The sequence below is a fragment of the Pseudophryne corroboree genome, chromosome 2, assembly GCF_028390025.1.
Source record: "Pseudophryne corroboree isolate aPseCor3 chromosome 2, aPseCor3.hap2, whole genome shotgun sequence".
Classification (NCBI taxonomy): Eukaryota; Metazoa; Chordata; class Amphibia; order Anura; family Myobatrachidae; genus Pseudophryne; species Pseudophryne corroboree.
This window is the reverse complement of record NC_086445.1, coordinates 400,064,389-400,089,285: the sequence shown is the minus strand read 5'-3', so window position 1 is coordinate 400,089,285 and position 24,897 is coordinate 400,064,389. Positions and strand designations below refer to the sequence as shown.

At 47.7% G+C, this 24,897-nt stretch overlaps 1 protein-coding gene across 4 annotated transcripts in view; it reads left to right on the top strand.

Moving 5' to 3' along the window:
- The window catches only part of GAS6 (growth arrest specific 6), a 137,022-nt gene that overhangs the window by 96,087 nt on the left and 16,038 nt on the right, over nt 1–24,897 (top strand). For all 4 annotated transcript variants that reach the window (XM_063953389.1, XM_063953386.1, XM_063953388.1 and 1 more), the window contains 3 exons: nt 8,200–8,325; nt 22,616–22,737; nt 24,680–24,798. In XM_063953389.1, the coding sequence (XP_063809459.1) occupies nt 8,200–8,325; nt 22,616–22,737; nt 24,680–24,798 (367 nt within the window). The remainder of the gene's footprint in view (nt 1–8,199; nt 8,326–22,615; nt 22,738–24,679; nt 24,799–24,897) is intronic.

Genomic DNA, 24,897 nt, shown 5'->3' with positions numbered 1-24,897 from the left:
GTAAGAAAGGCGGCGGTGCGTGTGGTGGTGCCTGCTGCCGTACAGGTGTAGTTTTGGTACTCACCAGACGCCGCTCTCTCTCACCTTCAGGTACCGGAACCTTCAACGGACCCGAAGAATCTTTCGCCGGACCCGGACACGATGACCTAGGAGGAAGGAGATTGCTGAGTGCCGTCCTCCTAACCGTGGACCGAAACGCCCTCCGGAGCCAAGGAAAATAGTGCTTTCGGGCTAGGTGAGGGTCATCCCAGGCGTCCGCCTCAGAGCCCGAATTTCACCTATTGGCACTCTCGCACCAGGTGGAAATTCTACCTTGCACCGGCGTGCAAGGCTCACCGTTCGCCCTGAAGGAAGGGAGACAGATAGGGACACACAGAAGGAACACACAGACCGATGTTACTCACCGTCCTACGTCTTGTACTCCGATCTTCTCCACTTACAGGTCCCTGTAAGGAGGCAAAGAGAGTAACAGCCGTGCAAGGCCAAACTCTAATCTAGTGTGCGTCCGCTACACTAACTGCATAACAAAGCCCTCAAACTGACTCAAGTGTAAGTGGTGCAACACAAACTATGCACAAACTCTATAACAACATTTTGCCCTGCACGGTAACAACACACACAACGGAGTACAACATAAAACGGTGCTGTCCCTTTAAATCCCTACCGCTGGAAAGGGGGTGGGCGCCACACAGCCTGCCCACCTCCTGTGCACTTCCTTCTTATGGGCTCAGGTCAAACAGACTTGTCTACCTACCACCTCAGCGTGGTCTGGGCCTAGTGCCCGGTGCCACCTTTATTCACTGGGCCTAGCGCCCCCTATTTGCGCACGGACCCGAGGCCCGACTGTACCCACGGGCCTAATGCCCACCTAACTCGTCCCTCGTGGGGTGACCTAAGCCTGGTTCCCAGGGTCACCTTATGTTACCCTAACCGGCCAAAATACTCTGGGGCCTAATGCCCTCTAATGTCCCACAGGCCTATTGCCTGATGTGCCCCCGGGCCTAGTGCCCGCCTACTGCGCTGGGAGAGGGTGGCTTGGGCCTAACGCCCGAACCCCTTAATTGCTGTGTGGTCGGGTCTGGGTGCTTGGGCCACGGGCCGGGGGGAACCCCGACTGCACGTGGCCTTGGACCCGGAGAGCCCGATTCACTTGTGCCCACGGGCCGGGAGGGCCCGACTGAATGCCCACAGGCCGGAAGGGCCTGACTTTGCCCACGGGCCTAATGCCCGAACACCTGGTGGTCTAGGGAGGAAGCGGCCTATAGGAGGCCCAAGGCCGCTTACCCGGATCGTTGGGAGAGGCTGCAGAGGGGAGCTTCGTCAGCTCTTTTGCTTCCCTCTCTCTGCAGCACTCTCCGCCGATACTCCGCTGCTGGGCCGTTGGCTCCACCTCTTCGTCCTGCTCCGTCCCGTCTTCTATCGTCTTCCTCCGTCCCGTGGTCTGTCTTCTCCGGCGCCGCTTCTTCCGCCGCCGCTGATCCTCTCCCGGCGTCTTCTGGAGCTCTTCTCTGCTCCGGCTCCGGCGCGCAACAGACTCCCGCCGCCGCCCAGCGCCTGATATAAGCCGCTGGGAGGAGGTGGAGCCATGACGCGGCGGACTCCTATTGGACCGCCGCGACGAGCAACGATTGGCCCGCCGCGGCGACTCCTCATTGGGCGCCAAGCCGCGAGCAGCGATTGGCACGCGTCCGGCGCCCATTTCAAATCCGGAGGCGCTGATTGGAGGAAATTTGATCCTCTCGGATCCCCGTTCCTCCATACCCCGGCCCGATCGCCGCGCCCGCCGCCTCACACAGGGCGCTGGGGGGGGGGGGCGCCCTGGGCTGCAATAAGATTACCTTACATTGGCAAAAAAATACACATAATATAGTCATTAAGACTATATATGTGTAGAATCCCCTGCCATATATCCATTAAAAAAAAAAAAGCGGGAGAAGTCCGCCGTGAAGGGGGCGGGGCTATCTCCCTCAGCACACTGGCGCCATTTCCTCTCACAGCTCCGCTGGAAGGACGCTCCCCAGGCTCTCCCCTGCAGTTTCCAGGCTCAATAGAGTAAAAAAGAGAGGGGGGGCACTAAATTTAGGCGCAAATACTGTATATATATATATATAGCTGCTATAGGGTAAAATCACTCATTATAGTGTACATCCCTGTGATTTATAGCGCTGTGGTGTGTGCTGGCATACTCTCTCTCTGTCTCCCCAAAGGACTTTGTGGGGTCCTGTCCTCAGTCAGAGCATTCCCTGTGTGTGTGCGGAGTGTCGGTACGGCTGTGTCGACATGTTTGATGAGGAGGCTTATGTGGAGGCGGAGCAGGTGCCGATAAATGTGATGTCACCCCCTGCGGGGTCGACACCTGTGTGGATGGATATGTGGAAGGAATTACGTGACAGTGTCAACTCCTTACATAAGAGGTTTGATGACATAGCAGATGTGGGACAGCCGGCTTCTCAGTCCGTGCCTGCCCAGGCGTCTCAAAAGCCATCAGGGGCTCAAAAACGCCCGCTACCTCAGATGGCAGACACAGATGTCGACACGGATACTGACTCCAGTGTCGACGACGATGAGACTAGTGTACATTCCAATAGGGCCATCAGTTACATGATTACGGCAATGAAAAATGTGTTGCACATTTCTGACATTAACCCTGGTACCACATAAAAGGGTATTATGTTTGGGGAGAAAAAGCAACCTTTGGTTTTTCCCTCTTCTGAAGAGTTAAATGAAGTGTGTGATGAAGCGTGGGTTTCCCCCGATAAGAAACTGGTAATTTCCAAAAAGTTACTAAGGGCGTACCCTTTCCCGCCAGAGGATAGGATACGTTGGGAGACATCCCCTAGGGTGGATAAAGCGCTCACACGCTTGTCAAAGAAGGTGGCACTACCGTCTCCGGATACGGCCGCCCTAAAGGAGCCTGCGGATAGAAATCAGGAGGCTATCCTGAAGTCTGTATATACACACTCAGGTATTATACTGAGACCGGCTATTGCTTCAGCATGGATGTGCAGTGCTGCAGCTGCGTGGTCAGATTCCCTGTCTGATAACATTGATACACTTGACAGGGACACTATATTGCTAACTGTAGAGCATATTGAAGACGTAGTCTTATACATGATTGATGCACAGAGGGATATTTGCCAACTGGCATCTAGAATAAATGCAATGTCCATTTCTGCCAGGAGAGTATTATGGACTCGGCAGTGGACAGGTGATGCGGATTCTAAAAGGCACATGGAGGTTTTGCCTTACAAGGGTGAGGAATTGTTTGGGGATGGTCTCTCGGACCTCGTTTCCACAGCGACGGCTGGGAAGTCGACATTTTTACCCCATGTTCCCTCACAGCCAAAGAAAGCACCGTATTATCAGGTACAGTCCTTTCGGCCCCAGAAAGGCAAGCGGGTTAAAGGCGCGTCCTTTCTGCCCAGAGGCAGAGGTAGGGGGAAAAAGCTGCACCAAACAGCAAGTTCCCAGGAACAAAAGTCCTCTCCCGCTTCCTCTAAGTCCACCGCATGACGCTGGGGCTCCACAGGTGGAGCCAGGTGCGGTGGGGGCCCGTCTCCGGAACTTCAGCGACCAGTGGGTTAGCTCACGGGTGGATCCCTGGATTCTACAAGTGGTATCTCAGGGGTACAAGCTGGAATTCGAGACGTCTCCCCCTCGCCGTTTCCTCAAATCAGCCTTGCCAACTACTCCCCCAGACAGGGAGGCGGTGCTGGAGGCGATTCACAAGCTGTACTCCCAGCAGGTGATAACCAAAGTACCCCTCCTTCAACAGGGACGGGGTTACTATTCCACAATGTTTGTGGTACCGAAACCGGATGGTTCGGTGAGACCCATTTTAAATTTGAAATCCTTGAACACTTATATAAGAAGGTTCAAGTTCAAAATGGAATCGCTCAGGGCGGTTATTGCAAGCCTGGACGAAGGGGATTACATGGTATCACTGGACATCAAGGATGCTTACCTGCATGTCCCCATTTACCCTCCTCACCAGGAGTACCTCAGATTTGTGGTACAGGACTGTCATTACCAATTCCAGACGTTGCCGTTTGGTCTGTCCACGGCACCGAGGGTATTTACCAAGGTAATGGCCGAAATGATGATACTCCTTCGAAAAAAGGGAGTTATAATTATCCCGTACTTGGACGATCTCCTTATAAAGGCGAGGTCCAGGGAACAGTTGTTGATCGGAGTAGCACTAGCTCGGGAAGTGCTACAACAGCACGGCTGGATCCTGAATATTCCAAAGTCGCAGCTGGTTCCTACAACGCGTCTACTGTTCCTGGGGATGGTTCTGGACACAGAACAGAAAAAGGTGTTTCTCCCGGAGGAGAAGGCCAAGGAATTGTCATCTCTAGTCAGAGACCTCCTAAAACCAAAACAAGTGTCGGTGCACCACTGCACGCGAGTCCTGGGAAAGATGGTAGCTTCTTACGAAGCAATTCCATTCGGAAGGTTCCATGCAAGGATCTTTCACTGGGATCTGTTGGACAAGTGGTCCGGATCGCATCTGCAGATGCATTGGCTGATAACCCTGTCTCCAAGGACCAGGGTGTCGCTGTTGTGGTGGCTGCAGAGTGCTCATCTTCTAGAGGGCCGCAGATTCGGCATACAGGACTGGGTCCTGGTGACCACGGATGCCAGCCTTCGAGGTTGGGGGGCAGTCACACAGGGAAGAAACTTCCAAGGACTATGGACGAGTCAGGAGACTTCCCTACACATAAATATTCTGGAACTAAGGGCCATTTACAATGCCCTAAGTCAGGCAAGACCCCTGCTTCAACACCAGCCGGTGCTGATCCAGTCAGACAACATCACGGCGGTCGCCCATGTAAACCGTCAGGGCGGCACAAGAAGCAGGATGGCGATGGCAGAAGCCACAAGGATTCTCCGATGGGCGGAAAATCATGTGTTAGCACTGTCAGCAGTGTTCATTCCGGGAGTGGACAACTGGGAAGCAGACTTCCTCAGCAGGCACGACCTCCACCCGGGAGAGTGGGGACTTCATCCAGATTGTACACCATTGGGAAAGGCCACAGGTGGACATGATGGCGTCCCGCCTCAACAAAAAGCTAAAAAGATATTGCGCCAGGTCAAGGGACCCTCAGGCGATAGCTGTGGATGCTCTAGTGACACCGTGGGTGTACCAGTCGGTTTATGTGTTCCCTCCTCTGCCTCTCATACCCAAGGTACTGAGAATAATAAGAAGGAGAGGAGTAAGAACTATACTTGTGGTTCCGGATTGGCCAAGAAGAGCTTGGTACCCAGAACTTCAAGAAATGATCTCAGAGGACCCATGGCCTCTGCCGCTCAGACAGGACCTGCTGCAGCAGGGGCCCTGTCTGTTCCAAGACTTACCGCGGCTGCGTTTGACGGCATGGCGGTTGAACACCGGATCCTAAAAGAAAAGGGCATTCCGGAGGAAGTCATTCCTACGCTGATTAAAGCTAGGAAAGATGTGACCGTAAGACATTATCACCGCATATGGCGAAAATATGTTGCTTGGTGTGAGGCCAGGAAGGCCCCAACGGAGGAATTTCAGCTCGGTCGATTTCTGCACTTCCTACAGTCAGGAGTGACTATGGGCCTAAAATTGGGTTCCATTAAGGTCCAGATCTCGGCTCTGTCGATTTTCTTCCAAAAAGAACTGGCTTCACTGCCTGAAGTTCAGACTTTTGTTAAAGGAGTGCTGCATATTCAGCCCCCTTTTGTGCCTCCAGTGGCACCGTGGGATCTCAACGTGGTGTTGGATTTCCTAAAGTCGCATTGGTTTGAGCCACTTAAAACCGTAGAGCTAAAATACCTCACGTGGAAAGTGGTCATGCTGTTGGCCTTGGCGTCGGCCAGGCGTGTATCAGAATTGGCGGCTTTGTCTTGTAAAAGCCCTTATCTGATTTTTCATATGGATAGGGCGGAATTGAGGACTCGTTCCCAATTCCTTCCTAAGGTGGTTTCAGCTTTTCATGTGAACCAACCTATTGTGGTGCCTGCGGCTACTCGGGACTTGGAGGATTCCAAGTTACTGGACGTAGTCAGGGCCCTGAAAATATATGTTTCCAGGACGGCTGGAGTCAGGAAAACTGACTCGCTATTTATCCTGTATGCACCCAACAAGCTGGGTGCTCCTGCTTCTAAGCAGACTATTGCTCGCTGGATCTGTAGCACGATTCAACTTGCACATTCTGCGGCTGGACTGCCGCATCCTAAATCTGTAAAAGCCCATTCCACGAGGAAAGTGGGCACTTCTTGGGCGGCTGCCCGAGGGGTCTCGGCTTTACAACTTTGCCGAGCTGCTACTTGGTCGGGTTCAAACACATTTGCGAAATTCTACAAGTTTGATACCCTGGCTGAGGAGGACCTTGAGTTTGCTCATTCGGTGCTGCAGAGTCATCCGCACTCTCCCGCCCGTTTGGGAGCTTTGGTATAATCCCCATGGTCCTTACGGAGTTCCCAGCATCCACTAGGACGTCAGAGAAAATAAGAATTTACTCACCGGTAATTCTATTTCTCGTAGTCCGTAGCCCATCCCAAGTGCGGATTGTCTGCAATACTTGTATATAGTTATTGCCTAACTAAAGGGTTATTGTTATGAGCCATCTGTTCGTGAGGCTCAGTTGTTGTTCATACTGTTAACTGGATATAGTATCACGAGTTGTACGGTGTGATTGGTGTGGCTGGTATGAGTCTTACCCGGGATTCCAAATCCCTTCCTTATTGTGTCAGCTCTTCCGGGCACAGTTTCCTTAACTGAGGTCTGGAGGAGGGGCATAGAGGGAGGAGCCAGTGCACACCAGATAGTCCTAATTCTTTCTTAGAGTGCCCAGTCTCCTTTGGAGCCCGCTATTCCCCATGGTCCTTACGGAGTTCCCAGCATCCACTACGGACTACGAGAAATAGAATTACCGGTGAGTAAATTCTTATTTTTTCTTTTTCTTTTAAAGAACTATATTACAGTCCATTGGTCTTCAAACGGCGGCCCTCCAGCTGCTGTGGAACTACACATCCCAGCATGCCCTGCCACCGTTTTGATATTAAGGCATGCTACAACTGAGACAGGGCATGCTGGGATGTGTAGTTCCACAGCAGCTGAAGGGCCACAGGTTGAAGACTCATGCTATAGTCTCTGCTATTGTAAAGGTGAAAACACATTTCTTTGACTATCAGAAAAACTCAATTTAATCAGATTATTATGTACTAGGATGTGCTTTTTTTGCGTCATAGTTACCAACTCTCCTGGAATATCCTGGAATAGTGGATGATCTCCCGAGATAGTCTGGTAATCTCCCTGATATCTGGCCAAAATTAGATCTGGTGGCCATAACGCAAATTGACTACACAGTTCACACCATCATGCGGTGTACCACCATGGGTCATTCAATCCTGCTTGACCTGAGTTCATGAAACTCCCCTCCATGGGGTATATTCAATTGAAGTCAAAAGCTGCCGCCTTTCGAAAAGACGGCAGTTTTCAACTTTTTTAGGTCGGAGGGGGTTCCAACCTATTCAGTCTAACCCCAAATTATTCGATAAGTCGAGGAATTCGACTTGTCGAAAAGCACATGGATCGGTGGAATAGCTGCCGATCCGCGTGCTTGTGTCGAAAACGGGGTTTTGGCCCCCTTTTCGACCATCTCAATTTGACTTTAAAAAAAGTCGAAGTGAGATGCGGGAGCAGAGACGGGGGAGAGCCGCGCCGGAGATGGGGGAGAGCCGCGCCGGAGGATATGTTACAGCCGCCGCTTACAGCAGCGCTTGCTGGAGCCAGGTGGACGCTGCCGTGAGCGGCGGCTGTGATGCTGGGACGGGGAGAGGCAGAGATGGGGGAGAGGCGCGGGCAGACGGGGGAGAGCAGCGCTACAGCAGCGGCTGTATAGCCGCTGCTGTAGCGCTGCTCTCCCCCGTCTTCCCGCGGCTCTCCCCCGTCTCAGTTCCTGCATCTCAATTCGACTTTTAAAAAAGTCGAATTGAGATTGCATTGAATAGCCCAGGTCGGATCCATTCCGACAAATGAATGTCGGAATGGATCCTACTTCAATTGAATATACCCCCATATCTCCTGGAGAGGAACTTAGAAAAGTTGTTTCCTCTTCATAAAGCTTCAAGTAAATTTTCGAATAAAAAGAAATCTGCTGTAAACTTTTTCTTTGATTTTGGAAAGCGAATTATTTTACTACAATACGTTATTTATTTCTTTTGCAGATATTGATGAATGTGCAGAATCACCGGATATCTGTGGAACCGCAAAATGCAAGAATATGCCAAGTACTTACACATGCTTTTGTGAAGAGGGCTTTAGATATGATGACTTATCTAAAAGCTGCCAAGGTAGGTTTAAAGTAAACCTTGTGAAAGGATGTTTTCTGTATTCAGAAATGTGGATACATGATTAATATTTTAGATAGCCAATAACAAAGTTAGCTAAAGATACTGTGTGAGGTATGGAAGTGACGTGACCTCTGCATGAAGGAGATAATGTTCCACCATGAATTAGATGTGAGAAATGTGCCTTCTGGGAAATATCAAGCCCAGGCTCCGATGTCCATCCTAATGTTTATAGAACTTTTTCTTGGTTAAACTCCCTTCACTCAATAGTGTCTGTTACGACAAAATATTTACACTGTAACCAGACCAAATTCTCCAAGCAGCGCCAGGTTAGGAAATAATCATGCCCCTTCATGATACCATATTTCTATTATAAAAGACATTGACCTTGAATATATCTTTGACTTATCAAGCTGAGACGTCCCTGTGTAGGAATAAGGCCTTGTTTTCTTCACTGTCTAATAAAACTAGTTAATTGTTTGCCAGGAAACTTTCTAAAGCCCATTTGGGACCAGTTACTGTATATATGCGCTACAGAACAGTAAACAGTATATGACCTGCAATCCTTGGAATGAATAGCATCACTCAGATTTTTACAGTCAACTAATTATAAATTCCCCAGAATTTTACTGATTTGTTTGGAGGATTGGACCTGTTTTAATGTGTTAGAAACTTTGGTACAGATTGTCGCTAATAGAAACCTTTTCCATTCCCGGTTAAGTTTTATGACTTTGTTATTCTGATAGGGGTCTATTCATGAAGCAGTGACAAGTGTGGAGACGTTGCCCATGGCAACCAATCAGCATTAATGTAACATTTATCATTTGCATACTATGAAATTATACAGAGAAGCTGATTGGTTGCCATAGGCAACTTCTCCACTGGCTCATTTCTCCACTCTTTTCACTGCTTCATGAATAGTATCGTTCGGCCACTTTTCCATATCCTTGTCTCAAATACTTATTATACTGATATGCAACATTCCAATATTAGGTTAATCAGTATGATATTTTTTCTTCATTTTCTTATTGTACTGTTTCATTTTTGTTTGATAACTTGGATGTGTCTGAAAACAGAATTTTTGGTAGTCGCCATTAAATAATTTTCTCTTGATCCATCTGGGGGACACTGCTCACCATGGGTTCTATTAACTAAGCCTTAGATGGAGATAATTTAAATGGAGATAAAGTACCACACTGCGGAACAGGAACGTGCCAAACTCTTGTGTACACCTCATGCCGAGCTAAAAAACTATATATTTTTTGCAAGTGAGCTGAGTGATTAACATAAACCCAAGGCTTGCACAACATTCACCAAGGATAACTCACCACCTTCACCTGACGACATATCATGAGACAAGGCAGTAATAACAATTTTCCTGATTTAAATGAAAATGGGCTGAAAGATAGCATAGGCCTCAGAGCAGCCCTATCCTGATAAAAAATCAAATATGGAGGTCAGTTTGAAAGAGCTGCCAAATCAGACACACATCTTGCAGAAGAATTGCCCAATTAGAAAGCCACTTTCCACACAAGATACTTAAACTGTGCATAATCAAGAGACACAAAAGCAGGTTTTTGCAATGCCACCAAACCAAATTATGGGGGTCATTCCGAGTTGATTGTAGCTGTGCTAAATTTAGCACAGCTACGATCGTAAACTCAGACATGCGGGGGACGCCCAGCACAGGGCTAGCCTGCCCGCATGTCTGTGCCGGCCCCCCCCGCACAAATACAAAAGCATCGTACAGCGGCGATGCCTTTGTATTTGAGGAGTAACTCCCGGCCAGCGCAGCTCCTGCAGCTGGCAGGGAGTTACTCGTCGCTCCCACTGGCCGCTCCCCCTAAATGGCGGCTTAATGCCGCCGTTCAGCCCCCTCCCGCCCAGCGACTGCCTCTGTCTCAGAGGCGATCGCTGGGCACTGACGACTGCTATGCACCGGCGCACTGTGGCGCTGGCGCATGCGCAGTTCCGACCCAATTGCTGAGCTGCGACAAACTGCAGCGAGCGATCGGGTCGGAATGACTCCCTAAGATCACAAGGTTCCACTGGGGGGGGGGGGGGGGGGGGGGTGAATATGTCAGAAAATCCCTTAGCCCAGAGAATCTTGGCTTTAACAGCCATGCTGTTAAAGCCAGCCGAGCTAAAAGTGTGTATGCGGGACAGAACCTAGGCTTAGCAGGTCTCTGCATGCAAGTAGTCAACACAGAGGTTCTGCTGCCAACAGGAGGATCTCTGCATACCAAACCCTCTGAAGCCAATCCAAAACTAACAGCACGATGACAGTATTGTATGCCTTGATTTTCTTGAGGACCCTGTGAATCAGAGAAATTGTCAGGAAGAAATATGCCAGCCGAATCGGATTCCTGGTCCAAGCCCTGTATCACTGCAGTTTCTGTTTTAGCCGAGAAGCCATTAAGCCAGTTCTGACAGCCCACAGCACTGCACTAGCTGGATGAACACGTCAGGATCCAGAAATTCTGCCATTGCTAACGCACTGTGGGTACACCCCCTGGTGGTTAACATATTCCACTGCTGTGGCATTGATGGATTGAATCTGTAAGAGTGTATCCTGAAAAGAGCTGTGAGTAGAGCTTGGCTAATTGCCTGGAGCTCGAGGACATTTATGGGAAGTCCTGCCTTTGTTCAGGACCAAAGACCCTGAAACCGAAGACCCCCAATATGACCGCTCCCCAACTGGGAAGACTAGCATCCTTCCTTGGTTATTCTAATTCATTGTGCCAGAAAATGTGCATAGGGAACCACCTCGAAACAGGACACCATCCGCCCTAACAAGCATATGCACTGGAGAGCTGACACCTGTCTGTAAGCCAGGATTGCCAACACCTGTTTGTATACTGCCAAGATCTTGTTTTCTGTCAGGGAGACCTGGAAGGCCCTGGTTTTGAACAGGAGGCCCAGAAACACCAGGCACTGCATAGGAACCAGATTAGATTTGGGAAAAATGATTTCCATACGTGAGCCTCCAATGTCTCTATTTAGCAATTGAAGATTGCCCTGAAGAAGTGAAGTGGACTTTGTCTTGATAGGTAGGTTGTCCAGGTATAGAATGATCGTCAGAATGGCTGCCATTACTGTCATGATCTTGGCAAAGACATTGGGTGCTGTAGCCAACCCGAAAAGCACTGTCCTCGGAACTAAAAATGGTCCTCCCCTATTGCAGACCTGAGCAGGTTTTTTTGTCCTTCCCAAGTAAAGGCATGCAATGCCAGTAACTCATCTCCTTCTCTATTGCAGCAATCACAGGCCAAAGGGTTTCCATGTGGAATGTTGGTACTTGCATGTGTTGATTCAGAGGCTTTATATTCAGAATAGGCCATTAAGATATATCTGGCTTCTGAATTAGGAACATATTTGTATAAAAGCTCAGGCCTTTTTGTATCTATGGTACTGAAACAATTATACCTGACCGCAGTAACCTTTGAATGGACCCCTACAGATCCAGAAACCTAACCCTGTCCTTTTGGAAGGGGAGTTGCAAAGAAACGATTGCGTGGAGAACCTGTGAGGTCTATAATATAGCCTCTTTCCACTATACCTCTTACCCAGTGGTCTGTGGAAGCTGCCACTGGTCCTAGGATTTGAGTAGATGGGCCCCCACCACAGACTGATGCTGAAGGGGATGGACCCCACCATGCTGGCTGCTTGGCAGTATCCTTAGACCTTTGGTGTCTACCACGTTCTGGCTGCTTACCCCCTCTGTAACCTCCACATGAGCGACCAAAATATGTTCTGGATTTCCAGGAAAACAAAACCATGGACTTCATAGCTTGGATGCTCTCACGAGAAGGAATGCCTTATTTACGGCAGGCAGATCTGCTAAAATGAAGTCCAACTGTGAACCAAACAACACTGAACCTTCAAATGGCAATGACTTCAGTGCCTTATTAGACTCCATGCCAGCCTCCCAACTCTTGAGCCAAAGAACACATCTGGCATGTGTAGACAAGGCTGAAATACGGGCAAGACCAAGGTCTGCATCCATCAGTGCCTCCCCATATAAGCTAGAACATCCATAAAATTATTCAAAAGTGGCTTCAGATCAGGTTGTGCATGGTTTCCCTGCAATCTGTTATCAATCTGTGATATCCTTTTTTTCTTTTTCATCCACTAGGGGTCACTGGAGTACTCTTGGGATATGGACGGCTTCCACCGGAAGAAGGCACTGAATAAATTAATTTTGAGACTACTCCTCCCCTCCATATCCTGCAGCACTTCAGTGTTTTTTCTGTGCTCGACACAGTTAGAAGGCATAGTGGAGCTCGTCCACAAAGTATTGGAATTTTTTTTCTAAGTTTTTTTTTCCGTCAATTTCCACGTCCTTTCCCCCCTTCTAACAGGCGTGGGTCAGGGACAGTGGAAGCGGCTGAGTAGCCGTGAGTGTCGGACCTCTCTGTAAAGAGCTCCCTCACTCCACTTGCAGGCTGCCTGCAGGAAAGCTGGACGGAGCTTGGATGAAAGCCCCGTCATAGACTTCTGTCACGGTCCAGGTATGTTGGGTTGGGGCGGTCAGCGCTTGCTGCCGCTCCACTGTGGGGGATTGTTTGGTACTCACCGCTGCCCGGGGCGCGCTCTCACTCTCCGGCCCCCAGCATCCTAGGAGACCGCTGCTCCCTGCGCAGCAGCAGCGCTGCTTGGCTACACAGACACGCCGCCATGCTGTGTGTGGCGGGCGGGAGCACGTGTGCATAGGCCGCTCCACGGCTCTATGCAGCACGCTCTCTGCTTCCGCCATCCGCCCGCAGCAGCCGAGGAGTTCCGTTGTCCGGGGCCTACAGGACAGGCCGCTCACACGGCCCTTTGCAAAAACTTCCACAGGCCCAGACCCGGTGCTGTACACGGAGGTCGTGGGAGTGGGGGGGAGACTTTAACAGTATTGGGCAGTGTTAAGTTTTAAGGAAAAAAAAAAAACTTGGTGCTTAGTATGTTTAATGTTCTCCTGTCTGTTCCAGGTTTCCTATTTTACATCTCAGCTAAGAGTGGTACTAGGGGAATTTTGGGGTCAGTTTTCGTATTAGCAGGCACTGCACTTGCCTAAGATATATACCAGGAACTTTGGTGTTATTACTGAGTCGTGCAGTCTGTCTGTGTGGAGTTTGTATTGTCTGTCATAAATACGATTTCCATTCCAGAAGTAAAGCCAGCATCTCAGGACCCTCCGTGGGCTTTACTTGCAGATGTATTAGTTGGTTTACAATCAGAGCTGGCCGCCTCTCGTGAAGAAAGAGAGGCGGCAAGATCTGAGTTTAAAATGAGACCATTTGAGTTACCTGGAGAATCTCAAGCTGGTCATAAGTCCACCTTGAGTGGAAAAGATAAGTTTCCTTTTCCTACTAATTTTCCTGTCTCTGGGATACTAGATCTCACTGAACAGGAGTATGAGGAGGGCGAAATAGAACAACAGTCAGAAGGTGACGACTTTGACAGCCCAGGTATTGACAATCTCATCAGAGCAGTTCGTCAGTCGCTGGAGTTTACAGAAACTGAGGAGCCACTGACGAATGATGAAGTAGTCTTTACTAAACGACAGAGATCTCCGATGTGTTTCCCTATCTCGGAATCTCTTAATAAAATGTTACTGGAGTCACGGAAAAATCCGGACAAACGGTTTTCTATTCCTCGTAGATTTAAATCGAGTTACCCGTTTCCAGAGGCCATGACAGCTACATGGGAGAACCCACCATTGGTGGATTCATCCGTATCTAAACTTACGAGGAAGTTAACCATACCAGTACCAACTGCTACTACACTTAAAGACCCTGCAGATCGTAAAATAGAGGCTATGCTAAGGTCCATGTATACAGCAACTGGAGTGCTGTTAAGACCTGGGTTGGTTGGCATTTGGGTTACTAAAGCTTTAATGGTATGGATAAAAGAGCTCAAGTCGGCTCTGCAAGATGATCATCTTATACTTCTCGCAGATCAAATCTGGGAAGCTGCTGAATATTTATGTACAGCTTCTACTGACGTCTGTCAGCTTACTTCTCGCCTGTCCTCATCGCTAGTCATAGTACGACGAGCACTTTGGCTGCGTTCGTGGCAGGCGGAGACGGAGGTTAAAAAAGGTATAGAGGCATTGCCTTATGATGGCGAGAAACTTTTTGGTCCTGAATTGGACAAATGGATTTCTGAGGCTACTGGAGGGAAGTCTGTTTTTCTTCCTTCGCCTACAACTATACCTAAACGGAAATATTCTGGTCCGGCGTTCAAATCCTTTAGAACTCAGCCCTTTCGTGGGCAGGGCACAGGAGCAGTCACGCCGGGCAGAAGAGGTCGGGGACGTAGTGCCCGACAATCCAATGCACGTCGTCAAGACACCAAGACCACTAACAAACCAGTGGCATGACGGGCTCCCAGCCCATCTCGGATCCCCAATTGTGGGAGCACGCCTTCAGAGCTTTCAGGGGGCGTGGCTGCAGACGTCCACAGATGGGTGGATCCGCAATTTAGTATTAGAGGGTTACAAAATAGAGTTCGATTATCTTCCGACAGGAAGATTTTTCACGACAGGACTGCCTGTGTCGGACGACAAGAAAGCAGTTCTGCAGGTTGCCATTCAGTCTCTGCTGAATGCTGCAGTGATAATTCCAGTCCCTGTGCAGGAACAGGGGCAGGGTTATTATTCCAGTCTGTTTCTGGTACCAAAACCAGATGGCTCAGTCAGGCCAATATTGAACCTAAAAGGTCTCAATCATTACGTCACTTACCACAGATTCAAGATGGAATCTCTCAGGTCAGTAATTGCAGGGTTAGAGCCACAGGAATTCATGATTGCACTAGATCTCAAGGATGCGTATTTGCACATTCCGATTTGGCCACCTCACCAAAGTTTTTTAAGGTTTGCGATAAGGCGAGACCATTACCAATTTCAGGCTCTACCATTTGGCCTCTCATCAGCGCCTCGGGTATTCACCAAGGTAATGTCCGTGATGACAGCTCATCTCAGGTCCCTAGGGGTAATAATTGTTCCGTATTTAGACGATCTACTCATAAAGGCTCCGTCTCAACAATTGCTTCTCCAACATGCCTTGCTAACGTACAATGTACTAGTTCAGCACGGTTGGATAGTCAGTTTAAAGAAATCACATCTAATTCCGTGTCAACGACTTCAATTCCTAGGGATGATTCTCGATACAGTAAAACAAAGGGTTTACTTGCCACAACAGAAAGTACAGGGCATTCGTCATCTGGTGCAATTAGTGCTCAAGCCACGCACAGTCTCAGTACATTTGTGCATTCGCCTTTTAGGCACAATGGTGGCGGCTTTCGAAGCACTTCAGTTCGGAAGATTTCACTCACGTCCGTTTCAACTGGAGGTGTTAGCACAGTGGTCGGGATCACATCTGCAGCTGCACCACAGGGTGAGGTTGTCACCACAAGTCAGGGTGTCTCTTCTCTGGTGGTTAAAAATACACAATCTATCTGCAGGGAGACGATTCGGAGTCGCGAATTGGATAATTCTGACAACGGACGCAAGTCTCAGAGGTTGGGGAGCTGTAGTTCAGAGTTATCGGCTCCAGGGCCTCTGGGCGGATCACGAAAGATCGCTATCCATAAATGTTCTGGAACTCAGGGCGATTTACAATGCTCTAAGACAAGCGGTGTACATGTTTCGTCTTCAGACTGTGCAGGTGCAGTCAGACAATGCGACGGCAGTCGCATACATAAACAAACAAGGAGGAACGAGAAGCCGCATGGCTATGCGGGAAGTAGCTCGGATCCTCAGATGGGCCGAATATCACCAGGTGATATTATCGGCAGTGTTCATTCCTGGAGTGGACAACTGGGAGGCAGATTTTCTCAGTCGTCGGGATTTTCATCCAGGAGAGTGGGCATTAAATCCAGAAGTTTTTCAGATGTTGATCCAGAAGTGGGGTTACCCTCAGGTGGATCTAATGGCATCCCGCCACAATCATCAGGTGTCAAGATATGTGTCCAGAACAAGAGATCCAGGGGCAGTGGCGGTGGATGCTCTCACAGCCACGTGGCCATACAGCCTTGTGTATCTGTTTCCACCGTTTCCGCTGCTCCCGCTGGTGCTAAAACGGATCAAGAGAGGGTTCGTCACAGTCATTCTAATAGCGCCTCATTGGCCTCGGAGGGCTTGGTTCTCGGATCTTCTCGGGTTACTCGCAGACGATCCATGGCCACTCCCACTACGTCCGGACCTGTTACAACAGGGTCCGTTCCTCTACCCCGATTTAGCGCGGCTGCGTTTGACGGGGTGGCTGTTGAAAAGGCCATCTTAAGGAAAGAGGGCATTCCTGAGTCTGTTATACCAACCATGGTACGAGCTAGGAAGCCGGTTACGGCAGCTCATTATTATAGAATTTGGCGTACTTATATAGGTTGGTGTGAAGCTCGGAAATTTCCGACATCGTCTTTTAAATTATCCCGTCTTTTGTTATTTTTACAAATGGGGTTAGATGGAGGACTACGTCTTTCCACACTAAAGGTGCAGGTATCTGCGTTGTCAATTTATTTTCAAAGGAAATTGGCCTCGTTGCAGTCAATACATACGTTTCTACAGGGTGTAAAGAGGATACAGCCTCCTTTCATTCCACCTACAGCACCATGGGACTTGAATCTGGTTTTAGATTTCTTACAGTCCGATTACTTTGAACCCTTACAACAAGTGGATATTAAATTTCTCACTTGGAAAACGATTTTTCTTTTAGCCTTAGCCTCGGCTAAGCGTGTTTCAGATTTGGGTGCCTTGTCATGCAAGTCACCGTATTTAATTTTTCATGATGACAGAGCGGAACTTCGGACGAATCCCGTTTTTCTACCAAAAGTAGTGTCGTCTTTTCACATCAATCAACCAATAGTAGTTCCTGTGTTAACAGGAGATTCTGGAATGTTGGATGTAGTTCGCGCATTGCGCATCTATGTTTCCCGAACGTCTACTGTGCGTAAGACAGATACGTTGTTTGTTCTCTATGACGCAGCTAAGAGGGGTTGGCCAGCCTCTAAGCAGACCTTATCCAGATGGATCAAACTGACTATACGTCAGGCTTACCTTTATGCTAAGTTACAGCCACCTACTTCAGTAACAGCTCATTCCACACGTTCTGTGGGGACGTCATGGGCAGCGAGTCGTGGGGCTTCTACGACACAGCTTTGCCGTGCGGCTACTTGGTCGTCAGTGCACACGTTTGTGCGCTTTTACAAGTTTGATACGTTCGCGGCATCAGCATCTAGCTTTGGCCGTTTAGTGTTACAAGGGCCAAACAGCTCTCCCGCCACGGAGGAGACTTTGGTACATCCCAAGAGTACTCCAGTGACCCCTAGTGGATGAAAAAGAAAATAGGATTTTGGTACTTACCAGGTAAATCCTTTTCTTTGAATCCATAGGGGGCACTGGACGCCCACCCAGAGCAGTTTACCTGTTTTAGGAGTTCAGTGGTTCTTATGGTAACACACTTTCACGACTGGTTTAAATTTAACAAGGGTTAATCAGTTATGGTGTCAACTGTTTAGTTGTCTGTTACGTTGTGTCAACTTTATTGTTGTCTGTGAGACTATATGTAATTCTCCTTTTGTCAATCTCTCTATCGATCCTGTTCGGCTCAGTAAAAAACACTGAAGTGCTGCAGGATATGGAGGGGAGGAGTAGTCTCAAAATTAATTTATTCAGTGCCTTCTTCCGGTGGAAGCCGTCCATATCCCAAGAGTACTCCAGTGCCCCCTATGGATTCAAAGAAAAGGATTTACCTGGTAAGTACCAAAATCCTATTTTTTCTCAGGGAGGAACTTGCAGCCAAAAGGCAATGAAGGAGGTAAGCCGCACGTTAAGATTGGCAGAACTTCATCATCCAGCCTTTTCTGCAGTGTTCATTCCGGGAGACCTAAACTGGGAAGCAGATTTTCTCAGTCGACACGCCATTCATGTAAACGAATGGGCTTTACACCCTGAGGTCTTCCAGACTCTGGTAGACAAGTGGGGGCTGCCAGAAATAGATCTCATGGCTTCCCGCAGAACAACAAAGTTCCCGTACAGGTATGGGTCAAGGACAAAGGATCCCAAAGCAACCTTCGTGGATGCCCTGTCAGTAAGATGGGACTTTCGTCTGGCCTATGTGTTTCCACCAATCCCCCTGTTGCCCAAGGTGATGCGAAAAGTAAAACGGGGAAATGGCGCCGTGATACTAATAGCTCTGGCTTGGCCCAGAATACATTGGTACACAGATCTGCAGATGCTGTCAGTGGATACTCAGTTTCTACTATCTCAACGTCCAGATCTGCTGTTTCAGGGTCCCTGTTATTACAAGCACCTGGATCGGCTGTCTTTGACGGCATGGCATGGAGACTTCCATCCTGAAAGCAAAATAATTTTCACAACCGGTAATTCAAACAATGCTTAGAGCAAGGAAACCATCCTCCATTCGCATTTATTACCAAATATGGCATGCTTATATTTAATGGTGCAATGCCAGGAAATTTGACCCTAGATCTTTCAGAGTTTCCAGAGTCCTAGCATTCCTTCAGGCAGGAATGGATAAAGGGCTACGGAGGCTTCCTTGACAGTTCAGGTGTCAGCATTGACTGTATGGTTTCAAAAGAAAATTACTAACCTACAGGATGTTCACACTTTTTTCCAATGAATGCTTCACATCTAACCTCCTTATGTTCCTCCTACAGCTCCGTGGGATCTAGGTATAGTCCTAAAGGTGCTTCAAATTGCTCCATTTGAACCACTGATGCAAGTGGATCTTAAATGGTTGACAGCTAAAGCTCTCTTTTTAATAGCTATTGTCCCAGCTAAAAGGGTGTCAGATTTAGGGGAATTGTTAAGTTGCCCTACTTTTCTGATATTTCATCCAGATAGAGCGGTTCTCAGAACCAAATCTGGAAATTTTCCTAAGGTTTCACCTTAATGAAGAAATTATAGTATCGTCTTTTCAAGGGCCGGATCTTTCTGCGGGAGATGCATCTTTGGATGTAGTCCGTGCCCTAATGGTCAACGTGGATTGTACCAGTGCCATCAGAAAGACAGAAACTCTCTTCGTTCTCTACGGATTTCACAAGAGAGGATGGCCTGCTGACAAGCAGACACTGGCGAGGTGGCTTCGTATGACGATTTCAGAAGCATATTCTCGAGCCGATCTCCCTATTCCAGCTAATGTCTCTGCCCACTCTACTCATAAGGTAGTTCCTTCATGGCCAGCACAACTTGGTGCTTCAGCTGAACAGATATTTAAGGCAGCCACATGCTCTTTCATTAACATATTCATTAGCCATTATGCCTTTGATACCTTTGCCTCTCGGGACGCTGCATTCGAGTGAAGGATTCTCCTGTCCAGTCAGGAGCGTCCCTTCCACTAAAATTGCTTTGGGACATCCCAATGTATATCCTGTGGATACTACTGTGGACCCTGCAGGAGAAATACGTAGTTATGGTAGACCTACCGTCGATAACTCTATCACAGTATCCTGACGCACCTGATTTGAGGATCCTCACACCTACTAACCTCTTCCTTCCTGTATGGAAGTGTGTGCATGTGTTTTAATCTCGCCTGATTAGGGCTCTCTATGATGCTTCTGCCTTGAGCTTTGGAAAACAACTGAATTGCCTGAGCCAGGAGGCAGGGATATAGGGTACTGGCCAGTTGAATTCTGGGAGGGCGAATCCTTTTGATCGTTGGTGCCAATCCGCTGACACTACCTCATATCCCAATGTGGATACTGTGGACTTAGGAGAAATAGAGTTATAGACGGTAAGTCTACCATAACTACATATTTCCCTACATTGTTATCCCAAGCATCTGCTAGCATCGGCCGCAAAGAAACCCCATCGGTCAAGAAAGTAGACTTAACTGCCCCTTCACACTTAAGATCTGAATTATTCTCCAGGATTGAAGAATCCCAGACTGGGATACTTATTGCTTTTGTAAGCTTAACAATTGAAGCATCTACTCTGGGGGTTGTTTTCCTTTAAACCTGAGTCCTCCTGTGCAAATTTTATATGTGGAAACAAATCTGGATAGCACTTTACCTAGGAAATTCTTTCATCCTTTTTTTAAGTAAAGAGACCACCGGAACTACTGGTTGCACTGGTTCGTCAAAATCTAAATTCTGCTGGATTAAAATAAAATAAATATTCAACACCCAGTCCACTGGGAGATGCTTCTTCCCACTAGTCTACATCCTCCAGCTCTGACTCTCTCTGAACCCTTACAGTCCTCCTCCAGTGACATGTCTGATTGAGACATTTCCTGAAAGAATACCCGAGGGGCCTCCTCGAACTTTTGCAAGCTAATGTAGCATTTCCACAAGAGCAGGCATTACAGCCATATTCTTTTGTAGGGCCAGGACCCAAGGATTCTGTAAAGACTGGGGTTTAGGAAAGAAAGGAGTTTAGGAGGAGTTCCAAAAGACAAAGAAGGAGCAGGTTGGCTCACCACATGCTGATACTCTTAACCTCTGCGCTAGGTCTGCAGTGGACAATCAACGTGCCTCCAGATGCACATGGATCTCTTCCCAGCAGAGCAACTTTTGCAACAGCCACCCAGGTCCTGACAGGGTTGAGGTCATGGCATTTGGAACAGGTGTAATACACCACAGAAATACAGTCAGCTTGGAACGTTTTCAGATGTAATGAAAGATAGACACACCAAAATTCTGTGAAACACAATCAAACGCAATGAGGGTGAAACAGCAAAGCCCAAATTCTAACTGGTAAATGCAGAATTTAGAAAAACAAAAACCTTTCTCAAACTGGAAGCCAGGTCGGAGCCTGTGGATATACCTGCAAGACTGTGAGACTGCATGCAGACTAGCTGCCCAATATATTAAGGCAGGGCTGTCCAAACCGGTCCTCGAGATCTACCAACAGTTCATGTTTTCCAGGCCTCCTGGAGATCTGTAGAATTGTCAGTTAGGAATGAATGCAGCACATCTTAATTAGTAATGACTACACCTGTGCACCAGCTAGGTGGTCTGGAAAATGTGAACTGTTGGTAGATCTCGAGGACTGGTTTGGCCTGCCCTGTATTAAGGGGTCAAGTAGTGAATTAGTGCCCTGCATGGGGCTTGGCTGTTTTTGTTTTGTCTCATGAATGCTGACAGTAAAGCATAATTTCATTTAATTAAACATGGAAAGCTGTGTGTGTGAGGACTCTTATTAAGCACCTAGACACTGCACCACTGACCAGTCTGTCAAGATAATTACCCCCATATTGCCACGTGTGTGTGTATAATTATTAGCACTACAAATACTATTGAATAGTTTTACTGCAGCCCTTCTGAGGCTTTTACATTTCTGACTTAAACCTTATAGTCTGAGAATTCAATCCCTTATCTGTAATCTAACTAATTGGAATATTAAAAAAAGGTATCCCATAAAATGTCTGAGCTTGTCCATAATTTGTTTAGGATCTCTGTAATTATACCTACTTCCCATAAGAATCACCCGATAACAATAAGGCAAATGGCCAGAATTAATAGAACAATATTTAAAACGTTTTTTTTTAAATTAAAACCGATATCACGAGAGTGAAGTCTAAATTAATTTTCAAGCCCCTTGTATTAGAGGTGTAGAATAACAATAGTGTGTCTCTCAGCTTTAGCTTTCTCTGTCCCATTGAAGAAAATCTTTGTACATGTTTTAAATACAAATACGTCTCGCAAAATGATGGCGCCAATTGATAGTAATGGTCGGTCTGATGTTGCCAAATGGCCACAACATCTGAATTTTTCGACAGATTTACAGCAAGAAGACATGAAAAAAAATCCTGACTTAGTTGTAGCCATTTGACAACATAATGATAAAGGGTTAACCCAACATGTTTCTTGTCTTGCCAAGACTTCATCTGGGGTACGTCTATATTGTATTACATACCTTTTTAATAGGTGCATTGAATCAAATTAAGAACAATACAACTGTGTCTGAAAAAGTAGTCCACACAATAACAACATATATATATATATATATATATATATATAAATATATATAAACGGGATGCGGTTAGCATCCCGGTGGTTGGGATGCCGGCGGTCCTGTGACCGACGCTGGAACACTGACTGACAAAATCCCAAAGGTAAATATTGGGGTGATGGTTAGGGTCCTAGGGGGGTGGAGGGGGGAGGGGTTAAGATTTGGCACTAGAGGGGGCTTTAGCTGTAGCCACCACCCTCCCAGCCTTAGCCCTAGCCGGCACCACCTGTCAACATTCTAATTGGCAGAATGCCGGTGTCTGTCATGTGACCGCCGGCCTCCTGTATCCGACCCATATAAACATATCGAGATTAATACCTTCTCTTCCCCATACAGATATTGATGAATGCGAAGAGAAGCGATGTGAACAGACTTGCGTCAATTCCCTTGGAAGCTATTCGTGCCATTGTGACGGACGAGGAGGGGTGAAATTATCCAATGATATGAGCACCTGTGAGGTATAGCATACTTTTATATAAATCAGGGACGTGCAGTCAGGGGAGGCAGTGCCATAACTTATGACACATATTCTGTTATTATATTCTGTTATTATATTATATTATGTTATTATATTATATTATTATATTATGCTACTCATTTCAGCTCTTTTAATCAGTTTGGGAGGCACTGATAGCAGTTCCTCCTGTCATCAATAGAAATGGGCTAAAACGGGGGGCAGGGCCAAGCACTGGGCCCATAAAAGCCCATTGAAAAACAACGGGGTAAGCGGCACTTATGCAAGTGCCTCGTTGACAGGGGAAACCCGCCCCTGTCAGCGAGGCAGATGTGATTGGACAGCGGATCCAGTACTGGATCTGCTGATCCAATCACCGGTGGGCTGAAGCGGCGGTGGGACCCGGCACTGCTGTGGCGCTATCACTTCTGTACAGTAACACGGGCAAGAGAAGCAGCGGCGGGACCCGATGTTAGAGCTGCTCTCTGCCTGTCACTATAGCAGCAGGAGCTATGGAGGCAGCGGGCTGGGGACCGCGCGGCAGCGCTGGGCAGCACTGGAACTGTAGCTCACCTTGATTGTCCTCCGCTCTCCTCACAGCAGCACCTGCACCCTCCGGAACGGGGGCCCATCACCACACAGGCGAGGGGGTGGAGGGTGGTGGTGGTGGGGGGGGGCAGTTGTACTGGGTGGGAAGTGATTGGGCAGCTCACCCTCAGATCACCTGGACTGCAGCTCACCTTCAGATGATCAGGGGATGAGCTGCAGTCCAAGTGATCTGGGGGTGAGCTGCAGTCCAAGTGATCTGGGGGTGAGCTGCAGTCCAAGTAATCTTGGTCAGATCACTTGGACTGCAGGGAGAATTTCGGCTGATACCGTGTGATGTAATATGAATTTTGGCTCATACCGTGTGCTATAATGTGAATTTCGGCTCATACCGTGTGCTGTAATATGAATTTCGGGTCATACCGTGTGCTGTAATGTGAATTTCGGGTCATACCGTGTGCTGTAATGTGAATTTCGGGTCATACCGTGTGCTGTAATGTGAATTTCGGCTCATACTGTGTGTTGTAATGTGAATTTCGGCTCATTCCGTGTGTTGTAATGTGAATTTCGGCTCATTCTGGGTGCTGTAATGTGAATTTCGGCTCATACCGTGTGCTGTAATGTGAATTTCGGCTCATACCGTGTGCTGTAATGTGAATTTCGGCTCATACCGTGTGCTGTAATGTGAATTTCGGCTCATACCGTGTGTTGTAATGTGAATTTCGGCTCATTCTGGGTGCTGTAATGTGAATTTCGGCTCATTCTGGGTGCTGTAATGTGAATTTCGGCTCATACCGTGTGCTGTAATGTGAATTTCGGGTCATACCGTGTGCTGTAATGTGAATTTCAGCTCATACCGTGTGCTGTAATGTAAATTTCGGCTCATACCGTGTGCTGTAATGTAAATTTCGGCTCATACCGTGTGCTGTAATGTGAATTTCGGCTCATACCGTGTGTTGTAATGTGAATTTCGGCTCTTTCTGGGTGCTGTAATGTGAATTTCGGCTCATACCATGTGCTGTAATGTGAATTTCAGGTCATACCTTGTGCTATAATGTGAATTTCGGGTCATACAGTGTGCTGTAATGTGAATTTCGGGTCATACCGTGTGCTGTAATGTGAATTTTGGCTCATACTGTGTGGTATAAGGTGAAAGGGGCACCAGTATAGTATAAGGTGTTCTACTACACTGAAGGACACGCCCCCATTTGAGTGGCCATGCCCCTTTTCCGGAGGCGCGCGCATAACCAGTGCTTCCCCAGCCAATGTCCTCACCGCACGTCACTGTATATAATATGTTGCCTAGTTACTCAAATTGTGCTGTACACTATATAGTACTGCTTTAATATATGCATAAGATCTGTTTAAATATTACATATATACTTTTTTTTTGTCTGTAGGATATAATGCCATGTGTTCCTTTCGCAACAGAGAAAAGCGTAAAATCTTTGTACCTTGGCAGGATGTTCAGCGGTATACCTGTGCTCATGCTACGTTTTAGGAGGAAGCAGCCCAGCAGGTGAGGAGGTCATAGCCTTGGCACATTGAGTGAAAGCAGAATACCTCAGTGATATAACTTTGTTCCTCATCTAGTGACATACATAAGGGTCATAACCAT